At 37.2% G+C, this 23,994-nt stretch overlaps 2 protein-coding genes across 4 annotated transcripts in view; both read right to left on the reverse strand.

Moving 5' to 3' along the window:
- Positions 1-5,617, reverse strand: part of vwa3a (von Willebrand factor A domain containing 3A) — a 41,319-nt gene extending 35,702 nt beyond the window's left edge. For both annotated transcript variants that reach the window (XR_007929363.1, XM_051888736.1), the window contains exons 1-3: positions 3,960-5,617; positions 1,654-1,718; positions 1,463-1,550 (exon numbers count right to left, since the gene is read on the reverse strand). Coding sequence is in view for 1 of the 2 variants with exons in the window: in XM_051888736.1 (XP_051744696.1) it covers positions 1,463-1,550; positions 1,654-1,682 (117 nt within the window). In the remaining variant the exon portion in view is untranslated. The remainder of the gene's footprint in view (positions 1-1,462; positions 1,551-1,653; positions 1,719-3,959) is intronic.
- Positions 5,618-5,743: 126 nt separating this feature from the next.
- mosmoa (modulator of smoothened a) overlaps positions 5,744-23,994 on the reverse strand; it is a 38,417-nt gene continuing 20,166 nt past the window's right edge. For both annotated transcript variants that reach the window (XM_051888749.1, XM_051888748.1), the window contains 2 exons: positions 19,226-19,438; positions 5,744-8,368 (listed from right to left, as the gene is read on the reverse strand). In XM_051888749.1, the coding sequence (XP_051744709.1) occupies positions 8,184-8,368; positions 19,226-19,438 (398 nt within the window). In that variant the 3' untranslated portion in view covers positions 5,744-8,183. The remainder of the gene's footprint in view (positions 8,369-19,225; positions 19,439-23,994) is intronic.

The following is a 23,994-nucleotide window of genomic DNA, read 5'->3' on the forward strand; positions in this document are numbered from 1 at the left end:
ATTCCTGAGCCCATGTTGTGATTTCCATTACAGTAGCATTCCTGTATGTGATGCAGTGCCGTCTAAGGGCCCAAAGATCACGGGCATCCAGTATGGTTTTCCGGCCTTGACCCTTACGCACAGAGATTGTTCCAGATTCTCTGAATCTTTGGATGATATTATGCACTGTAGATGATAATAGCTTCAAACTCTTTGCAATTTTTCTCTGAGAAACTCCTTTCTGATATTGCTCCACTATTTTTCGCCGCAGCATTGGGGGAATTGGTGATCCTCTGCCCATCTTGACTTCTGAGAGACACTGTCACTCTGAGAGGCTCTTTTTATACCCAATCATGTTGCCAATTGACCTAATAAGTTGCAAATTGGTCCTCCAGCTGTTCCTTCATTGTACATTTAACTTTTCCGGCCTCTTATTGCTACCTCTCCCAACTTTTTTGGAATGTGTAGCTCTCATGAAATCCAAAATGAGCCAATATTTGGCATGACATTTCAAAATGTCTCACTTTCAACATTTGATATGTTATCTATATTCTATTGTGAATAAAATATAAGTTTATGAGATTTGTAAATTATTGCATTCCTTTTTTATTCACAATTTGTACAGTGTCCCAACTTTTTTGGAATCGGGTTTGTAATATAAGTCTATGGTGTCCCCGGAATGTGTCTCAAAATAACCCACAGATCATTTATTATAGCTTGTCAAATTTGCCCCTATTTGGGTATGAGCAAAAACATGCTGTTTTTGTGTGTGTCCCTTTAAATGCAAATGAGCTGCTGCTCCCGGCCCCTTTCCAGAAGAGGGCGGAGCTTTAACAGCTCACGCTTCGGTTGCTCAACAACAACAAAGCTGGAGAATCTCACGCAGCCAAAATAAGGATTGTCAGTAACGGTGTTCAGCCTTACATTGTTCAAACCGGAGTCGGACACTGATGGAGAGACTCAGGAAGAAGTTACAACTTTTAGAATGCAACTGGACATTTCTGAATGGTTAGTGGATAAATTTATGTAGTTGCTGTGGAGTTGATTCAACTCATCGACTAGCATGTGCCATCATGTTAATCTTTTGTGCAAATCCAGCGTTGAATTGAAGCTCGTTTGTGAAGCAGTCCAGCGTAAAATGACGGCATGGTAACAACATGGCTTATGGGCAGGGTTTATGTAAATTTTAGGGTTAATGATATCACCAACCCGGGAAGAAGCTTGTTGTAGTCCCTACCAGCCATTTGTTGTTGTCTTTAAACAGAGAATTCTTTAAAAGAAAATATCTCCCTTTGCATTGAACTTTGAGCGTCATAACTTTGCAGACATTGTTTATGCTCTAACAGCAACATTACACACTAACTAAAGTTAACAATATAAAATCATAATCAACCACCTCTTTAATATTCTCGAGACCGCGGTCTTGAGTACTACAACAACCACACACACACACACACACAAAAATGAATGAAGTCACCATTACATCTGAAGTTTGGTTTTGTCTGAAGACCTGAGGGACATCCATGGTGGACTGATCACTCATCTCTATGTGAGACTCACAGCTCTCTGCCCTAAAAACCATTAAAACAAGACATGAAAATGTCTCTTTATAATCTGCATATCAAGCACAGATGAATGCAGAAACATGAGGCTGAATCTGTTGTATAAATTTACCATTTGAGGGGTCCTGTCTTCTGCTCCATATGGAGATGGAGGAACTTCCAGATGCCGCAGGTTCTCTGTGAGCAATATATGAGATAACAGTGTAATGCGATGAACATTGATTAACTCTTTGAGGATTGATCTCTGCAATCACTCTTCTACCAGTCACCAAAGACACACATAACGGTCCCACTTTATATTAGGCGGCCTTAACTACTTGTAGTTGCATTTAAATTAATAATTGATACAATGCTCTTATTGTGTACATACATGTTTTTACATTGTACTTATATTTAAAAACCTTAACCCACCCTTAAACCTACCCATACCACCAAACCTGTCCCTAACCTAAACCGTATCCCACCTCAAAAGTGTTTTGCAAAACAATATGAACACAATAAGTACATTTTACTTATTTTTTTATGTAAGTACATAGTAGTTAAGGCCACCTAATACAACCCGAATTCCGGAAATGTTGGGACGTTTTTTAAATTTGAATAAAATGAAAACTAAAAGACTTTCAAATCAAATGAGCCAATGTTTTATTCACAATAGAACATAGATAACATAACAAATGTTTAAATTGAGAGATTTTACAATTTTATGCACAAAATGAGCTCATTTCAAATTTAATGCCTGCTACAGGACTCAAAATAGTTGACGGGGGCATGTTTACCATGGTGTAGCATCTCCTCTTCTTTTCAAAACAGTGTGAAGACGTCTGGGCATCGAAGTTATGAGTTTCTGGAGTTTTGGTGTTGGAATTTGGTCCCATTCTTGCCTGATATAGGTTTCCAGCTGCTGAAGAGTTCGTGGTCGTCTTTCGTTTAATGATGCACCAAATGTTCTCTATAGGTGAAAGATCTGGACTGCAGGCAGGTCAATTGAGCACCCGGACTCTTCTACGACGAAGCCATGCTGTTGAAATAGCTGCAGTATGTGGTTTTGCATCGTCCTGCTGAAATAGACAAGGCCTTCCCTGAAATAGACGTCATCTGGATAGGAGTATATGTTGCTCTAAAACCTTTATATACCTTTCAGCATTCATAGTGCCTTCCAAAACATGCAACCTGCCCATACCGTATGCACTTATGCACCCCCATACCATCAGAAATGCTGACTTTTGAACTGAACGCTGATGGCTTCCTTTTAGCATGATAGAGCTTTAGTTGGCATCTGCAGATGGTACGGTGGATTATGTTTACTGACAGTGGTTTCTGTAAGTATTCCTGGGCCCATTTAGTAATGTCATTTACACAATCATGCCGATGAGTGACGCAGTGTCGTCTGAGGGCCCGAAGACCACGGGCATCCAATAAAGGTCTTCGGCCTTGTCCCTTACGCACAGCGATTTCTCTGGTTTCTCTGAATCTTTTGATGACTTTATGCACTGTAGATGATGAGATTTGCAAAGCCTTTGCAATTTGATGTTGAAGAACATTGTTTTTAAAGTATTTCACAATCTTTTTACGCACTCTTTCACAGCTCTGCCCATCTTTACTTCTGAGAGACTCTGCCTCTCCAAGACATCCCTTTTATAGCTAATCATGTTACAGACCTGATATCAATTAACTTAATTAGTTGCTTGATGTTCTCCCAGCTGAATCTTTTCAAAATGTCTTGCTTTTTTTTTTAGCCATTTGTTGCCCCCGTGCCAACTATTTTGAGTCCTGTAGTGGGCATCAAATTTGAAATGAGCTCATTTAATGGATAAAAGTGTAAAATTTCTGAGTTTAAACATTTGTTATGTTATCTATGTTCTATTGTGAATAAAATATTGGCTCATGTGATTTGAAAGTCTTTTAGTTTTCATTTTATTCAAATTTAAAAAACGTCCCAACATTTCCGGAATTTGGGTTGTATAAAGTGGGACCCAGGTTAGACACATTTCACTTGTTTGTTTGTGTCTAATGTTACAAAATACTTCAAATTTATTTCAAAACATGCTGTTGTTTTAAACTCTCTGAGCATCAAATCAGCATATTATAATGATTTCTGAAGGATCACGTGACAAGACTGGAGTAATGATGCTGAAAATTCAGCTTTGATCACAGGAATAAATTACATTTGAAATATAGAAAACAGTTATTTTAAATTGTAATAATAATTCACAATATTACTGTAGTTTTGATCAAATAAATTTAGCCTTGTTGAAACTTTCTTTCAAAAACATAAAAAATCAGAAAGAAAGAGTTTCTGAAAGGAAATTCTATTTCTATATCCCTTTATTGTGATATTACCGTAGCAACGACCTAATATGCAGTATGGTATTTGCAGGAAACATCAGTTGTCGAGGTTGCAAGCTTATCAATGTTTACCTTTACGCGCTCCGAGCGCTGTGTTCTGAAGCTCGCGCGTGATCAACAGCAGATCGTGAGCGCGTACAGTATTAATTATCCTCGCGCAGAAATCAGTAAATGTCCTTGTCCGGTTCAAACTCATCAGTGACTGACAGCTGCGCTGTGTTAGGCGTCTCCATAGCAACCGACTGAGCCATTCAGCACGAGTGCAGCCAGCGCTCTTGCTGAGCTCACGAGCTCACGTTGACATACATGAAGACACGTTTTTATGATCAGTGCTATTTGCTATTAATTCAAGCATCACTGTTATTATTGCTTAGACTAAGAATACACCTCTACGAGTACTGAACATCAGCGCTCCGTGTTGAGAACAGGTGTTACTGTGTGTACATGTAATGCGACAGAACACATAGATTGGAGGCATATGTAAACATCTGAACCCATTAGCAACTTTATAATAACACTCCGGCAACCATCCGTATATGTAAATATCTGCTGTCTTTAAACAAATAAATACATAAATATTCGTGGACACATGGTCCAAGGTATAGACACAATTCTCACAAACCTGTATGCGTATTTGTTTATTAATGTTATACAATAGTTGTATGAATAAAAAAGATTCATGATTAATTTAATGCAGTTTTATTTTAGCATCGAGATGCTGGTATAGTTTTCATTAATACTTTAAAATTAAAACTAATTCAAAGTATTAACATTTTTTATTTCAGGTTTAGTTATTTTAGAACAAGAAATTAAACTAGATAAAAAGTCATTGTTTGTAGTTTGAAAAGCTCCCTCAGATTTTTATGTTGTTGCTAGGGTGTTACTATGAAGTTGCTAGGCAGTTGCTATGGTGCTTTAGGTGGTTGATAGTGTGTTGCTATGAGGTTGCTAGGGTGTTCAGTTTTAGTTTTTAAAATTAAGTTAAACTAAATTAAAGTATATAAGTTGGAGAAAGACAGTATGTGCTTTTCGTGCATAAAATGTAATTTTGTGGCAAAAAAACATGGAAAAAATTTGCTGTTTTTATCCTATTGTTTATACTTATTTTCTTGGTCACTGTCATGGGTTTTGGTTCTTTTGTAGATGGAGGCTGTAAGACCTTTGAAATAACTGAAATCATTTGGCGAAGTGATATGAAACTAATGCGGTCAAGACCTGCCTTGAACTACTTTAGCTGTGCGTTTCCCTGAAAATAATTAACGTTGGTCAACCAATCAGATTCGAGCATTCAACAGTATAATATATGAGGGATGACACACATTTAAAGGCCGTTAGTGCCTTCTATTTGAGTTGAATTACCGGTAGATCTCTTCCAAAGCCTGGACCTGCCAGCCTACCTGATGCGAGGAAACAGGGCGCCCTTTAACAATGCATTTACAAGTCTAACATTTAAATTTAATAAATCTATTTCAATTTTGCAAACTTGTAAAAGTTCAAAAAAACATCACAAATCTCATCCATTTGATGGCAGTTCCTAAGAATGTTTTTTTTTTTAAATTAAATGTCACATACTGGAAAAACAGGGACCATCAGCAAAGAGAATCTGCTGTGAGAATCTTCCTCTAGCTCAAAAAGTGTAGCGGGCTGATGTTTTGAATATTGCAAATTTAACTGCTAGTTGCTAAGCAACCATACATCCCATGCTTCCAAAAATTACTCAAAACGCAATTAGCCACAGACTCTTCATGCATGCAAAGTTTGCTGAATTTTCACCAAAGAAACAGAAAGTAGAGCAATAGTTACAACTTGATTCTCAATAAAGCAAAGCTCAGCTGAACTCAAGCAGTCGACCTTCCTTCTTTTATGCCTTTTATTGTATACAGTGAGATACTGAAACAAAGAGTAGCAGAGAAAACAGTTGTCTTGCCCGTAACATGAATCTGTTAACAGTAACTGTGCACAAGGACTGCTAACATCCTTTGATAGATAATACTGTTACTCTTACATTTGTTTCCTTCCCTTTTGAAATTATAAATAATAACTTTTCATTACCCTATATGTCATTGATGTTCATTACCCCTATAGTTTTATTCCATTTTATGATGGGTTTCCAAAAATATCCAAAGCAGAAGCAGTCTTTAGCGCGGAGGTGCTGTCGTCCACCGTTGTTCTCACAGTTCACATTAATTTAGGTCCCAGTGCGATACGTCGTCTTTTGCCAAAAGCAATTGTACACATCTTGCCTGAATATGCAGGTGGGAGTTTTTCTTATAAACATTTTTTTATCAATTCATCAATCCAAGAGTTTATGTTCTTACCCCATATATTTACGAGAATCATCTAAAATTTGAATAAATATCTCTCATCTGTTGAGCCATCCCTATAATATGGAAGCTTGTTTCCACCACTGAATAAAAAAAAAAAAATAGTGACTTTTTATCTCACAATTCTTTTTTCTCGCAATTGCGAGTTCATATCACTTCTGAGAAAAGAAGTCATAATTGTGAAATGTAAACTTATAACTGCGAGAAAAAAAGTCAGAATCGCGAGAGTCAATTGCGAGTTTCTCGCAATTCTCACAATTGCAAGTTTATATCGCAATTCTGAGAAGTCATAATTGGGAGATGTAAACTCGCAATTGTGGAAAAAAAAAAAAAGTCAGAATTGCGAGAAAGAGTCAACTGAGTGTGTCGCAATTGACTTTCTCGCAATTGTGAGTTTATATCTCACAATTCTGACATTATAACTTGTAATTGAGTTTATATTTCGCAATTGTGAGAAAAGCCATAATTGTGAGATAAAAAGTTGCAATTATCATTTCTATTTTTTATTCAGTGGCGGAAACAAGCTTCCATATTATAATGAATATGAGTGTTTCCAAGGAAAGTGCAGTCTTTCGAAGCATTAATGAAATTAATTTTGTAAAGAACGTAAAGGCGACTGTGAGCATGACCTTCCGTAAATGGATTGAACAGAAAAGCACATTCAAATAAAACCGAACACGAGGAGATTTTATGAAAAAAAAACAAACAAAAAAAAAAAAACAACAACTTGTGGGCAAAATGTAACCTTCATATCACACGACCATCATAAATAAAATACAGTTCTGATTTCGTTCCACTGTAAAGACACTCTTACACGGTACATTTGCTTTCCAAAAACAAAAACAGGGTTGATGTAACAAGCACACATTCTTGAGCTCCTTTTATTCAGTGTCAGATAAATAAATTGCCATGATCGCAGCATTTTAATGAAACGTCCGTGATCAAGGCAGATCATAACTTACAGGGCACACATTTTGTCATGGTGAGGGGAAAAATAATGCTGAATCGCAAAATATTGAGGTAAGGAGTTCGTTTTTTTTGTAGTGCTTTACCTACTGAAATGGCTATACCGCACAGTGCTCCTCTCATGCCTTTAGCATTCATACAACGAAAACAGGTTTATGGCACATTAGCAAATCAAACCAAACAAGTAAAGGGCTCTGCAAATCCAGAGATCAAAACAAGAAGAGATGAACAGGTGTAAAGTCAAAAACACATCCGCCTGTGACTCAACCCAACTCGGCCCATACTCAAGCGAGGACAGGCAGGAGTTACTTTTGGTATGATGTCAGATTCAGATTTGTCAATATCTGAGCGTGGTTTAACAGTGAGGCACAGCCTTGCAGGGTCCTGACCGGCAGTCCTGGAGAGCTTGCCTCGTTGTAGTGTGTGAGCAAAACTGTTCTTAATACTGTTCCCTTTTACCAGTTTCCCTCTTTTGTAACAGTGCAGCGTCCTGGCCAGCTCTTGGGCCACTAGAGAGAATGTGGGGAGTCCGATTTGTTGGACTGAGCGCCCGGCCCAACTTGTCTCTGCCCACATTCTCCACCACTTTCTTGTCCTTCCTCTCCACAAAGGCAGGGGGCATACATGAGTGCGAAACTTAAACGAACCGAAGATAACGGAACTATATTCCATAGTGAAGTAGTACTGGAAGCAGCCGCTGTGGATGCACTCGGTCCTTTCCGGATGGGCCTGTGTACTTCAACGCCCCCAATCCTTTGGGTTAAAACTCAAAGGTGCAACATAAAGACAGCACAGGTTTAACTAAGCACAGGTTGGGCGAAGGGGAGTATGTGGTCGGACGCACTCGTATGTATTGTGTGCAGTAATCGTCTTTATTAGTTTTGCAGTTTAATGAGTTTAGTGTTTACCATATAATACCATCCCCTGTCGTTGCCCCTTCTCGATGAGTGCCGTGTCTTTCCGTTTCACATTGAACACCCCAGCTGTCCAAGCTGGGACCGTCCCCTCAGCCAGGAAGACAGACTTTTCCCGCAAACAGAAGCCCCACTATTGTGAAGAAGATGGAGAGCACGAACAGTACATAGGAGGAGCCCACCACTGTGTTGTTGGGTAATTTGTATGGTTGTCCCCCTACTTCATTGATGTAGAATCCTATTGGGAATATGAGGGCAGCCATACAAAACAAGATCACTGTAAAAGAGAAAAAAAAAGAAAGCAAGCGTTATTATCAAGGCAATAAGAAGAATGTACACAAATACAATAATAAGGAGAAATCAAGGTAGGATGATTAAAAAAAGCAGCAATGGCAGGAAAAAAAACAAACAAAAAAAACTCATTTTGTCCATAGAATAAGGGAAAAACAGAATTATACATTTAGGGAAAACGGTTTTCATAAATATTTCCTTTTTTGACCAACAGGGGGCCCCAAAAACCTAAGGGCGTGTTCACTAGATCACTCTAATTTCTAATTTTAATTCACCAAAGCAGTACCAGGATAGAGTTAGGGCTGGCCACCATATGGATTATTTACCATGTATTCACAACTATTTTATTCCCAGTATAAAAGTAAGGGAAGAGACAATGAATATCACAACAATTTTAGTGTGTTTTGTAATTAGCCTTCAAGTTTCCAAAAGACTCAATCCCTTCATGTTAAAAAAATAGAGAGAAATCCCCTAGTCCAAGATATAGTAACACTTCCTGCATTAAACAGCACATGTATCTGTCAAAGCATGACATGGCAAGAAAACGCTTATGCTTTTGTTTGAAGCGTTTATAAATATAAACCATTCTCATGTTTCAGACAACTTAGATCAAGTACCTTTCCACAGCAGCTCACTCTGTGTCCTCTGCTATTTTCCATATGTGTTATGTCCACAGTGGTGTTGTCAAAAGTACCGACTTCGGTACCAAGTTGGACACATCACAGACATATCTTATGAGTGCGTGAACACAATGGCCAATCAGAGGCGTTTATGAATTTGCTCATCAGTGCTCAAAATGCTAGGGGGCAATGCTGGTATCATCACATTTTTTAAATTTCTGTACCAACTTGGTAACAAAGTCTGTACTTTTGACAACCCTAGTCCATAGCAATGGGTCATTCACTACTGTAAAGTGATGGGACTGGCTGATGGTTTCTGAGCACAGCACGTAGGCGTGACTAATCGATAATCAAATTAATTATCAATTATTTTCATTATCGATAATAATCGATTTTATCAATTAGTTGTTACAGCCCTACTTTAATAGTAGATTAACAAAAGTCCATTTGATATATTTTGTGAGGTTTGATCTGAAGATTGTCAATGCCAAATTTTAAGACAAAATATGTAGGAGGACAAGCAAAAAACATTTTCACTAAAATCCACAGAGACACAAATCTAGTCAGGCGTAACACCATGTACTAATTAGGTGGCATACAAGGAGTTTCCAGCAACAAGCAATTTGTCTCTCCACACTGAATGTGAAACTGCTGTGAGATGTGATGTTGTGACATGAATTTTCACATGAAAATTTGTACTGTTGGTGGCACTAGAGAATTTGAGACTGATCCCCTTCCCAAAAGTGGCACCATGAATGAAAAACTAGGGCAGGGCGATAAGCCAAATCATATCAAGATTGCGACAAAATTTATGTTGATCACGATGATAAACTCTGGACATTTTTAATTGATATGGATTACCCTACCAGTCTATCACACAGCAGAAATAAATGCATCAACAGCCAGTCAGTGTGCAGGGAGCTGGCAAGGAAAACGATAGAAAAAAAAAAAAAAGGTAATTATATGGAAGTGGATTGGGTTTCTTTAAAAAAAAAAAAAAAACGATGAGGCAAAGATTAAGGGCTGATTCACACAGAACAGTTGTTTTGCAGTTAAAAACAAAGGTTGGTGGGAAAAACAAAACACGCAAGCACTTGAGATGCATTTTTTAAAAGTTGAACTTTTTAACTTGAGTGCCACGCTTTTAGAAAGCAGCGTCATGTGAGAGATTCTACAAAAGATGCGAGCGCAATGGTCAAACACGTCCTTCTAGAGCGTTTACATAGAAAAAGAATGGGAAATGGAAAAACGTCTTCTGTGTGAAACGGGCCAAATGGTGTGCAAAATATATCGGTCGGTTCCAACCAGGATGGGAAACGCAACAAACCTTTTCCATCCAAGCGACAACATTAGTTAATATTTCTGAACTTTATTTTATCTAAAAGTGAACTTTTTGTTTAGGTTGTACCTCTTCAAATATTTGAGATGTTTGCTGTTTGCCACTATTTTAATAAGTGACAAGGCAACCTAACTTCTATTGTTTTAAGGCAGAAAAAGCATGTTTGCACAGTTAAGTTTATGTTATGTTATTCTATTTTTTGTTAAACTATATTCTAAAATTCGATTAATGAGCCCTCTGATTTCTCCAGGCTTCAGTCATTGTCAGGATCATCTTCAAGCTGGCAGCATTATCAAATTATATATTGTGATAAATCTCAATATTGATCAATATGGGAAAAATATATTGTGATCATATTTTTGCCCAAACCTGCAACCAAACTCACCATATGGTTGCTCGACCCATAATTATAATTGCAGAAAGAAAGAAAAAAAAAAACATGTTGACAACAGCAAAGCCCTGGAATGTCTATTCCCAATCATCAACCCTTCAGACCTCTGGCCCGTCATGTTTAAAACAGACCTCCTCCATGACCAGAGTGATAACACTCAGCATGGGTTCATGTTAGCCTGGCAGAAAGGCTTTTAGCGAGATAAAAACAGACGCCGCTAATAGATGCCTGAGTGCAGCCTCGGCTCAATCTTGGTGCCCATAAGCAAGATAATAGCATCTTTCAGCAGAATGCTGCGCTGCAATTAAACACGACGGTCTTGAGAGAAGTGCACTGATCTGACTGAGGCTGTGCGTGTCAGCATTAAGCCTCTGTCTTTGAACATTTATTGCATAAACCACTTTAGTCGGTCTTGGCTCTTAGATGCACACAAAGGAGAGGGTTAAGGAGATGAATGGTAACTAGGCTGTGGACAAAAGGTCATGCCCTCAGCGAAGAGTAAAAAAAAAGCACTTCCTACTGTGGTAAATGCCACACTACCACTCTGCTCATGCTGTTAAAAAAAGAATAACATGTTCCATGAAAAGAGGTGAGGTGCTTTTTTGAGCACAATGAAGAAAAACTAATTGAATGGATAGAGCGGAAATAGAAACAGGCTTCGGCCCTGACACATTTATGTTGCTAGCAGACCTGTCTAAGAGTCTATTTCTGTTGGATGGATTGACGGATACAGAAATGCATTTGGAAACCTAAAATCTAGCACTACAAAGCTTAATGATTCATCGCATATATTCTCAGTGTTAGTTTTGAGCTATACTGTATACAGGTTACTCATTCATGAGCATCAAAGAAATTGATTTTTATACAATTCAAATAATTTTTGCCTGTTTAACAACCCAAGTTGGGTTGAAAATGGACAAACCCAGTGAATGGGTTGTTTTAATCCAGTGATTGGGTAAAATGTTTGCCCAACATGCTGGGTAGTTTTATTTAACCCAACTATTGTTTAAAAATTACTATATGGCTGGCTTAAAATGAACCTAAAATAGGTTGGAAATTAAAAATCAGACTCATAATTATAAAAGAATAAAAATAAAATAAAAATAAGAGAGGCAACAATAATAATAAAGTTGAACATTAATAAGAAATTCAATACATGTTTATCGTTTAATTGTTATTCATTAAACTTATTAATAAATGTTCATTTCCAACATACTTCGGGTTCATTTTAAGTAAGCAATACAATAATTTTTAAAAATAGTTGAGTTAAATAAAACTACCCAGCACATTGGGCAAACGTTTAACCCAACCGCCGAGTTAAAACAACCTAATTGCTGGGTTTGTCCATTTTCAACCCAACTTGAGTTGTTTTTAACCCAACATTTATTAGAGTGTACATCAACAACCTCAAAGCGTGGTATTTTTTTTTCCACCTTGTTATGAACGCCGTCTCTGTTTTACTTTCTTTTATTTAATGTTGTCCAGTAGTGCATTCTGGTTAGGCCACAAGTCTGAGCAGTTAATGTTTACGTCTGTCCCCGCTGACGCACCATATGCTGAAGCCAACGTGAGCCAGAGCCACAGCTGCGGACACGACACCAGACGCTGAGCCGTGAGCGTAACCTGGTCAAACTGGGCGTGGTGCGAAGGAACACAGGGGGCTTGTGTTCGTCACACAAAGCTGCTCTTTCAGGTTCGGATGGCTTGAGGCCAGTGGCAGCTTTAGCCCAGACACCTGTGTTAACCCCACCTGGAGCCCAAACGCTCATGCAATGAGCTTTAAATGGATTATATGCAGGCCCAAAATCCATGTGAATGTACATCAGATCTAAAACAAGCTGTTAAAATATTTGCAGGTTATTTTTGCCATGCAGATTTGCAAGTCCCAATTCACCCTTCATCAGGAGTTTGACAGAATCTGCCGTTTTTTCAGATAAACAAACCAGACAGAAGAGTTAGTAGATTAACGTCGGTGGACTTGAACTTAAAAAATGGTGTACTGAAGTCTTTCTGCGGTTGAAACAACATGCTTTCTGATTGTGATGTTCATTCATGTTTATTTAGTGCAATAACTAGGAAGAGATAATCGGTTTACGTGTCGCTTGAACTGAGGCGCTACAGCGATCTGTCACAACACATTAAAGAGGCACAAAATGGTATTGTTTGAATTAAAAAAAAAAAAAAAGACAAAATTTGTATGTATATGTTGATGTATGTCATTGCACGAGAGAAAGATGTGTGGCGTGAGAGCGGCATGGTTTGTCGGAGCACCATCAAAAGTACTGATTATGAATGTGTCAGGAAAAATAGCAAAGAGACATTTTTAATATGGAGACATTATGAATAAACTAGTGTTTTCTGAGTCAGTGTCGGCTTCAAAGATGAAGCTGACGATGCTGCCTCACCATCTCTGAAGTATATTGAACGCACCTATAGAGAGAAATGCAGCTTTCATACAGATTACATAAGCAGAGAGTGTTTGTTTTTTATTTGAATTGGTTCATTTAAAAGTAGAGGTTTCTTTCTATAGATATTTTTCACATATCTGTGAGGCAAGTAGTTTCGGTTCATTTTTTGACGCGCTTCAGTTCACAGAGACCAAGACGGCAGAAAGCACATCCTGTGCGTTTTCTTTAATTTACAAAATTATAATGTTTTGTTGTTATTGTGAGTTTACACAAAAGTAGACCAAGTTTCAAATGATGTATTACTCTTATCTGTATGACCAAAAATGGAGTATTTTAAGATGTTTCCACTGTTGCAAGTGATCGCGCCGGTGCCTCCATGTCATGCAGTAAGCAGGCTATACTTCAGCTTCCAGACTCCACACAAACACTTGGATATGTGCCTAATAATAGCGCACATTTATCTAGGTTAACGTTAGAGCGAGCAGCCATGTAACGTTGCTACTATATGTTTCAAATGATAAGCCATATTTGAGGTCGATGGATGATAGGGTGAAATTTTGGATTTCCCGCCCAACATACTGTAATTACCACAATGATTTTTCGCCACTTCCTGTGAAGTTTTTTTCTTTCGTGACTAACCGACTAATAACATTTTAATCGACTAAGCCCTTTTCTCATCGACTAACATTTAATCCACTATTAGGGGACAGCCCTACAATATTTAAATTTTTTTAACTGTAATGATTAAAGGTGACTTTACGACTTTGTTTTGAACAGAAATGTCAATTGTTTTGCCATGTCCATGGGTGCTACTGATGTGAAAACTGGCAATTTTGAAATTTGTGTTTCATTTTTCTTTGTCTAATTGAAATGTTTCAAACAAAACATGGCTGGTAATATTGAGAATATGTCCTCAATATCACTCCACATCCTGTGAAGTCTTTACATCGCTTTAAAATACCAACAGTCAGTTCCTTCTTTCAGGAAGTGACATTATTTTTTGGTGGGGACTGATGATTTGTCATGTTTTGTGGTATAAGTTGGTTTGTCTCACTTAAAAATAATCAATACAAGTACAGCATTTTAAACATAGATGTTTTCCCTACATTGAGAGAAAAAAAAAAAAAAAAAAACACCAAAAAGAATGACCTATCTGGAGAGTTTTCAACCATTAGGACCTTTAAGAAATATTTGTGTTTTGTGGCGTAGCAATCCTGCACTATTTTGCTAAATTGTCGGTCTTCAAACGTAACCCCGATGGAGGAGGTTATGATCCCAGCCTGCGGAGGTGTTCTAGTTAAGGAGCTGTTGCTCTTTTAAACGCCGTAACTACCGCCCACACACAGCGATAGAAAAAGACAAGTGAGTCACTGAGGTTCAGAGACGGTAAGCGGAACCTGGACAATTGGGACTATTTCTTTCCTGTTACCACGGCAACCATGCCACTACGTATGCGATTTTCAGCAAAATGACTTCTCCATTCAACAGCATCTCTCTGCATGTACTGCCAATGCCACCCATTAGACAACGGAAAAAGACCATTTCATAATCACACTCTACTTGGCTATTGTGACACACTAGAGAGCCGATTTTGGGCTTTTGATTACACAACAGAGAGGACAGACATAATCAGGAGCTAATCTGAAGTATTTTGCCAAATTAGAAATAGCTTTTGTATAATACACTCACTCTACAAAATACCTCAAACCCTGGGGCTTGTTCAGGAGAGGTATGCTGTTACTTCTAACTTCCTGTCTGCTTTCCACCTCGGCTCAGATGGCTTTTGTTTTCTTAATCTGGCGGGCGATTAAATGGTGATCAAAATTTTATAGACTTGGACTAAAGGAGCAACCTGAGCCATATCCCGAACATTACAGAGACCTGGGGTGGGAACTTTTGAACAATAGTGTATATTAGTACCCGCCCACTTTTTCAGTGGCACTGTGCTGGTTCCGGCAATATTATTTCATTTAATTTTTTTCCATAGACATTTTAAAGTATTTGTGTTAAGTGTTATAAGCCATACACCAAGCCAACCAGCTACGAGGTAAACCACAACATTACAAACTTTTATTTTGAAGCAAAAATGTATTTGAAAATACTCAGAAGACTGTGAACTTTACTGAGGGAAAGAACTACAATCCCCTGAATCACTTCAAATTACATAACTGATTTAAAAATGATGGTCAATTCATTTAAAGTTGTTGATCATATCTATAGAAACAATATCGTTTAAAGTTTATTGTAAAATATGCATGAGTGATTCTAAAATTGGAGATATATTTTGCATTTCAAAACGCTGAAGAAAAAAAAAAAAAAAAAAAACACTTCACAGAAATTCTTTCCAGTATCTTATTGAAAATAATTCAGTGTTTGCCAAAAAAGGTTACTTATTTTTTTATTTTTTTAACGAAAAAACATTTCTTTATAGTATTGTTTGTCAATTCTGTTGCTGTCAATTCTGTTACATACTGTCATTGTTACTCTACCTTGGAAACAGAGTTTGACGGTAACCGATTTGACAATTTTAAACGGTTTAGTCAAAAACTCCACTTGTTAGCATAAATGCTAAGAGCACATGGCACTAATGAAATCATGATTTCCTTTTGATATTGTGGTAACAGTACGTTTTACAAAATAACTCTTGGTGTAATAACTTTTTAGATTAAAATTTTCCCAGAGAGAGCACACATACCTATCAGTGCTTCACAGCTTATCAGTGAGGGAAAGTGAAAATCATTTCCTGTATCGTACATAGCTGTGGGAGATAATTTCACCAGTTTGAAGGCATAGTATGGTACGGTAACAGAACTGACGCAAGATTTATGGACACATTTTTATAAAAGTTATTTTTAAACAATTATTGTTTCAGAATTAGGAAAATTACTATTTAGGGCTTTTAGAAATAAAATAAATGAAATATCACCAAAAGAAAAGTAAAAAAAAAATATTTTGATTACACGATTCATGATGGAAAAAATACACTGACTAATTCGGACAACAAGAAATCATGATTTTCAGCTACATAAAGAAAATATTATATTGTTATGGCCTGTAACATCTTGTGATCCATGACAATGAGTAACAAATTATTAGAATAATTAAAAATATAACCACTTGGGGGAAAAAAAGCAGAAAAAAAAATAATGACTTTGGACACTAAATGTACCTGCAATTGTAGAATCACCCAGCATAGCTAGACAGACTCTGTTACATAATTCACAGTGCTTCATGGGAGTGGGCAGAGCTAAAGAGCTCTTTTGGCACAACTTACTCTAATGGAATTTTCTGTACAGTATCATGGGTAATTTATTTATTTTATGGTAATTTATAGTTTTTTCACCATTAATTCATTGTTAAACTACTTTAAAAACAAGTTGAAATAATGTGAACGGATGGCATATACCATCGATTAATAACCTCAAAACTCACAGTATGTCTGTCTTTAAAGTTATTGTTAAAAACCAATTTGTCTATTGAGAAAATTAATGGGAGTTTTTACTTCTGGAAACAAAACACTGCACTCTATAAGCAACTACCTAGATACCCCCTAGCAACCACCAAGAAACCACAATGTTCTAAAAACGCTCTGAAAATCATAAAAGTATAGCAACACCCTGCCAACAACACCCTTGTGACTACATAGCTATGTTGTAAAAAGCACTCTGAATATTTTAGCGACACCAATACGGCTCACGACACTTCTGTGCTGAAGCTAGGGTGACATTATATTAAGGTGATGAATTTGCAGCACTGTTAACTATAGTTATTGTATCCTGAGACGAAGTTTAAATTGAAGGGTTTCTTTTATAGGATACACAAAGGATTTGCAAACTAGCTTGAGGAACAGAGAAGAAAGTTAATAGTGTCTCCAGTGAGCGAACACAACAGATGCTGCGCACATGCTCGACAGACACACAACACCTCAGCAGCCCCATTCAACCCCAAACCACAGAGATCATCTGTCTCACTGACTGCTTGCTTGTGTGCAGGACTCGGTCGCTGTTACACGCTCCCCACAGCTGGGAACCGACACCTCATTTGATAGGGTAAAACCAATATTTTGTCAAGCGCATGTGGAAAGTCTATACACATTTTCAGCTTTTGTTTCACTCTTTTCATTAGAACCATTTGTGTTGAGACACCAGTCATTATTTTAATTAATTTTATTCAATGTTGGTTTACGATGACCGATTAAAAAAAAGTCTTTGCACGTTTAGTTGTGAGAATGTGCAAACTGAGCGTAAAGAGCATGTGTAGTTGCATACAGTATGCTCGTACTGTGCATGTGACGACATTTATGTTGTGCGCACTGTACACATACCCTAGTGTACGTGTATAAAAAAAAAATAAACAAACAAGTAGTATACTGTGGGTTTAAGAAGTGATATCACAATCAATTCCCAACATAATATATTTCATTTTTATTCACCATACCTAACTTGAGTAACCCTAGTACAACAGATGTAGTCATTTTTATTGCCAACAGACATTATTTTCACTATACCGTGCAGGTTTGTCTCACCATGGGCGGTGTGTATAGGTCTTAAATGTGACGTTTGTGGTTTCTGCAGCCCTAGAGGTAGCAAATTTAATTGTAATTCGTTTGAGCAGCCAGACATATTAATATTGGAAAGTCAAAATTCTTGCATGTAACCATATCCCTGGTAGGGTTGGACAATATACCTAAAATTTGAACTGATTATCTTTCCAAATTTTGATGATAATCGATATACAGTAGTGGCCAAAAGTGATGTCCGTAGGGGATGTGTGTTTTTAATGGCCCTACAAGTTCGATTAAAGTATCAAAATACAGTATGAGGATCTTCCTCATTGTTGATACTTTAATCAAACTTGTAGAATCACTTTAGATTTTTTTTAAATATTTTAAATGAGGGAAAAACAAATCATTAAACTTGGTTAAGGTATTTATCTGACAAAATAGGCAAATTACAGATGCAGGTTTTACTTTACTATGCAAAAAAAAAGAAGCAAAAACAAAGTTCACAGGAAAAAGCATACATTGACTACAATATAATCAGTTATTAATATTTTGTTGGTTTTCTCTTGATTTTGCATGCGGTAGTTTCTTTGTATGACAGCCTGGCCAAAATTTACGTCCGCACAATTTGGCACAAGTTTCATTGCGTTATCAGATGAAAAACAATTAAGCACAACTATTTTATATTTTTTAAATTTCATTTAACCAGGAAGGTACCATTGAGGTAACACTTTACATTAAGGTTTCATTAATTAACATCAGTTAAACTACTTCAGTTAACATGAACTAAGAATGAACAATACTTCTACAGCACATTTATTAATCTTAGTTAATGTTTTAAAAATTTACAAATATATTATTAAAATTAAATGTTGTATTTGTTAACATTAGTTAAAGCACTGTGAACTAACATGAACTCTGGGGGGTTAATAAAGGCCTTCTGAAGCGAAGCGATGCGTTTGTGTAAAAAAAAAAAAAAAAAAAAAAATCCATATTTAACAAGTTATGAAGTAAAATATCTAGCTTCCACCAGACCACCTTCCGTATTCAACTTTCAACAATTTTACTTATTTTCTTTTACCACTTTTATTAAATTAACATGTAAATGTAACAATATGAAAAAAAGAGAGTGCAAAATAGATACAAATGGTGCACTCTTGACAGCTTCTTTAGAGCACTGTAATTCACATACCACATTTTACACTGTGCAACTGGGGTACATGCATGTGTTAGCTAAGAACAAGTCTATTAAGGCTTTCTGGTTTAGGAGATGCTCTGTGGTATGACACTATGTTCCCACAGGCACTCTTTCAGATGGTGAATTAACTGCTGGAACACAAGTACATCTTGGCTAGTTTTGCAGGAGGAGGGAAAAGTCCTACTGGTGTAGTCTTTGGCACATTAATCTTAATTTTCAACAATATTCTGTAATTTTACATTGATTTTGCAATTATCACGATAATATTGCCCAGCTCTTACTAGTGTGCTGAAACTACAAACGTCACCTTCGCATTTGTGGTGGACGGGTCAAAAAGGCAAGAGGAAAACAGCTGGGTTGACTCAAACATGAGACATGTCACTCACTTCCTGTGAAGGCGATCCACCTTGCGTACTTTGTGGCTTCTCGACGCCAATGCGAGGCCACCAGCAGGCCACAGGTGACCGTGAGGGAGATGATGCCCATGATGATAAAGAAGAGCGTGGTGACCCACTCCGGGGGGAGTCGCGGGGGAATGCAGGTTCGATCTCGTCCGTGAATAGTCTGACACTGACGCACCAGCCCCACGGTAAGAGCTCCTGGAATCACAGACAACAACATCAATGACGTGCAAGTCACATTCAACCCACAAAAACTTGCAGGAACTGCTCTTTATCAGAGTGTTTAGCTAGGGACTAAACTACAACATGGCACACTAGAGGAAAAATAAAAACAACATAGCTGTCGAGTATAAAGTTCAGAGCTTGTTTCCTGCAGAATAACACGCTGCACCTGTCAGACGCAGAGTCCCTGAGGCTGTGCTCGCGCTGCTGTACTCAAGCACACCATCAGACAATCAAAAGACATTTCAAGGCTGACATTTTCATGGATTTAAAATAAATTTCACTGCCTGAACAGCTGAAAAGTGCTGAATGTATTGTTGTCTGGGAGAGGTACTGAAATAAGCAAAATAATGTTGTTCTACGTCTGTACCATTCAAATTTTGGTACCACAGTTTAGGTGCTGGTACACTATGCAAACCTACATTTTATTTTATTTAACCAGGAAGGTCCCGTTGAGAAACTTTATCTCTTCTACCAGGGAGTCCTAGTCAAGATAGGCAGCACAAGACAAAGATTACAAAGAAATACGTCACAATAAACAAATGCAGAACACCCATATCTAAAAAAAAAAAAAAACTATACAAATCCTAATCAGCTATTAAAACATTTACACTGTTCTATAGAAACTAAGTCTGAACTGAATTAAAAGCATTCTGTTAAGAGTCCATTGTCACTTTTAAAGATGGAGCCAAAGAACAGATGATAGTATCATATGCATAAAAGTGTACATTTGCTGGTTCTAGTCTTATGTCAAGTTAATTTATATAAATAGAAAATAAAATTGGTCCCAAAATTGATCCTTGAGGAACACCTGTCTTCACTATTAAAAGAGTAGAAATATAATTATCTATAGACTCACACTAAGTTTTTCCAGTCAAATAATTTGAAAACTACTTTAACACTATTACTAAAACCTACACTTAAGCCTTTGGCAAAAAAAAAAAAAAGAGATCATGATCCACAGAATCAAATGCTTTAGATAAATCAATAAAAAGTGCAACATGCATTTTATCATCATCCAGTGCAGTAATAACATATTTAGTGACTGACATTGTGGCAGTTATAGTACTATGTCCTTGTCTAAAACCTGATTGAGTTTGACTTAAGATATTATTAGCTGACAAATAATGCTTTAACTGTTCATTTACCAGAGTTTCAAACTCTTTAGCTGTAACAGACAATCGTGAAATAGGCCGATAATTATCCAACATTACACTCAAGGTCTGTCTTCACAGCCAGCTAAATCCTTATGCCAGCTTTATAGCCAGATCACACATAGCCACCCAAACAGATTAACCAGAGATTAACCTGTAAGAGACTGCATGTTAACCTGTAGGGCTCAGTCGCCCAATCCAGTTAAGACCATACACAAGGTTTAATGTGTTAGGACCGGACATTGTACTGTAAGTAGTACACTTTAATATGGGGAAAATTCTTACTTTTAGCTAGTTGCTAATTAGCCTGCATATTGGCTGTTTATTAGTACTTATAAAGCACATATTAATGCCTTTTTCTGCATGACCATATTCTACATCCCTAAATCCTACCCCATACCTAAACAAATGCTATAACTACCTTACTATTAAGAATTTGAGGCAAAAGTCGTAGTTAATAGTGAATGTGTGTTCCTCATACCAAAGTGTTACTGTAATCATCCAAATGATTTTCTTCCATGCACCATTTTTATTTGCTATATTAGTTTTCATGCCTACCTATTTTCATGCATGTCATTCCATTTGTGTATGTAGATGTGACACCTTTTTTATATAGCCAATATTAACATTTTCAATGATTGTTGTGACAAATTCATTGCCAAAGACCGGCAATCTACCAGGGAAAAGGCCAAGTCACACTGACCCAACATCAACAACTGTTGTTGGGTTTTGATGAATCAGTGTGTTCACCCTGTTGGTGTCCGCTTTCACAGACTAAATATTCAATAGACCCTTTTCACATTTCCGGGGATCTCAGAAGTGGAAGTCATCAGACGATGGGTAAACTTCTATAGTAGTGAATGGGAGGCTACAGCAAATATGATTCTTGCATTCCCATTTGCTCCAATAGCAAAAGAAGAAAAAAATAATCCCTGATACCGTTCCCCTGACTTTCTAAAAGAAGAAGAAAAAGAAAAAAAAAAACTAAAGAAATGATTATGGAGTCAGAAGACAGAGAGAGAGAGAAAGAGAAAAATTCAATTCAAAATCACAGTTTGTGAAACGGGTCCATAGGCGTTTGTCGAGTCTGGCGCTGAGGTAAGCGTTACTGTCGGCTAAAGGTGTGCAAGTGCAACAGCATTGGTAGAGCAGAAATAATAGGGTTGTGAATTGTGATTTCGTAACCTTTTGGGTAGTGAGGAAAAAGCAGAATGTGTGTACAACATGGGCTATATAAAAAGACACCAGACAGAGGTAGACTTCAGCAGCAGATTATATATTTCTAAGACAGCAAAAAAAAAACAAAAAAAAAACAAATAAAAACTCTTTCCCTACACTTCATGGACATAGTCTTAAATGTGTAAAAATACCATAGGCACTGCTCTACTATACAAACATTTATACAATATATGAACAAGTTGAATGCATTAAATGTTTTACCAAAGGTTAAAAATGCTTCTTGTCTATCAAAGTACAACAAAAAGGGCTTCATCCACAACTCCATTTTTAATTGTCTACTTTCAAAGGTGAACAACTACACGTTTGTTGTGTTTTGTTGCAGTGTGAGCCGGTCTTAACACGTATGGTATGCTATTCATGCTTGAACAGTGTTAATTCAGCCCTTTATCATTTGTATTGAAGTCTATGTTTAGGTCTATAACAACACAAACTTTTTTTGGAATGGATATCAAAGGAGGAGAGGCTTCAGTATGCTGAATAAACTACTTTTGTGAGATAACAGCTTATTTAATGAATAGACACCCCATCGGTTAATCTTCAACGTGTTTGCTCTTAAACATTCATTTTGGATTGATCTATTTTTTTAAGAGTTCACACCGAACAAATCTGTATGACGCACTTCTAATCAAGTCACTCATCAATAGGCTCAATAAGGCACCAAGACAGCAGAGAGTTGGAGCATGAGACTTCATTCACACGGCCTCAGGAAAGAGCTGACCTCAGAACGACATGGTTTTATAGGGCTGCAGTAATGCTGAAAAAGTGATAAGCCTTTCAACAAGTGCCCACAGATAAATATCTAACATTGACAGAAACTGAAGTAGCAATACTACTTCACAATATAATATCGGCCGATAATATTCCTTTTGCCATGGCGTTGTCAATCCAGCATGCATATGTGCAGACAAGATACTGACACTGGCAGGGAAAGGCCAACCTTAGTTGATTTCTGACTGCTGAAGATGTCAATTTCATTGACGCGCTTGCATCTGTATGCTTTTCTTATGTTCTTAGAAGATGCTTGCTTACTGAAGACGCCGTTACATGAAGGTTCTGAGAACATAATACACATGAAATGTCATCAAATGAAAACACCAAAAGCAAGCTCACATTTTATGATGTCAATGCACTTGTACATGCCTGCTGAGGCGCTGATGTTCAGACTGGTGCAGTGCTGTCTGTGAAGGCCAAGAGCAGCTCTAAAGAAGCTGTAAGTGGACTTCAAATGCATCACTGAACCAGAGTTCACATACAGGAAGAATTCACACTACGCCCTGGAAAATTGTGGATTGTGGAGAATCCACCAAGAAAACATCCTGGACATGGAAGAACAAAGGAAATCCTGTCCTTTACTCCATATACAAGGGTAATGATAACGCAGCACCTCTCTTAGTTAGACAATGCTTTGAAGCTTGAAGCATTTCAGCTACACTGACAAAAGTGGCCCATATATGGCCCATTACTGAGATACTTCAATTCTGTATCAAGAATTGTGCTGTTTCACTGGAAATATTTGTATACAGTATTCAAAAGCAGTCTGTTAGTCAGACAGCACAAGCTGTTGAAATGAGAGAAGCACATACTCCTAGTTTTATGAAAGACTGCTACATCTTATTTTATTATCGACTTATCGCATATGAAATGTTTATACCAAACATGTGCTGGTGTGAACGGGCCTCAAGTAAGCAGTACTTCATGCATTGTTAAAACTATTTACAAATGGAGCTACGAAATTTCGTCAAAGTTTCGCTAAAATGACTGTGCCTTCTTGTTAGTACTCTAAAGAAAGAACTGTTTATACTAGTGATGCTCCATTCAGGATTTTTGCATCCAGTAAGGCTTGTCATCATGATCGGCCAATACCAATCATTTAAGTTTTATATAAGTGATATTTAATGCTTTCACATCTAAATGGCATACTTAAAGGGACGTAGTATGAAAAAAAAGTGTCAATGGGGCTCTTCATCTGTTTGGTTACCAACATTCTTCAAAATATCTTTTGTGATAACCAGAAAAAAGAAATTCATATAGGTTTGGAACAACTTGAGGGTGAGTAAAAGACAATTTTCATTTTTGGTGACCATCCCTTTAAAAGTAATGGCTTAACTCTTTTTTATCAGAAGTAATAAGATTCTATGA

Source organism: Ctenopharyngodon idella, chromosome 3 (genome assembly GCF_019924925.1).
Source record: "Ctenopharyngodon idella isolate HZGC_01 chromosome 3, HZGC01, whole genome shotgun sequence".
NCBI lineage: Eukaryota > Metazoa > Chordata > Actinopteri > Cypriniformes > Xenocyprididae > Ctenopharyngodon > Ctenopharyngodon idella.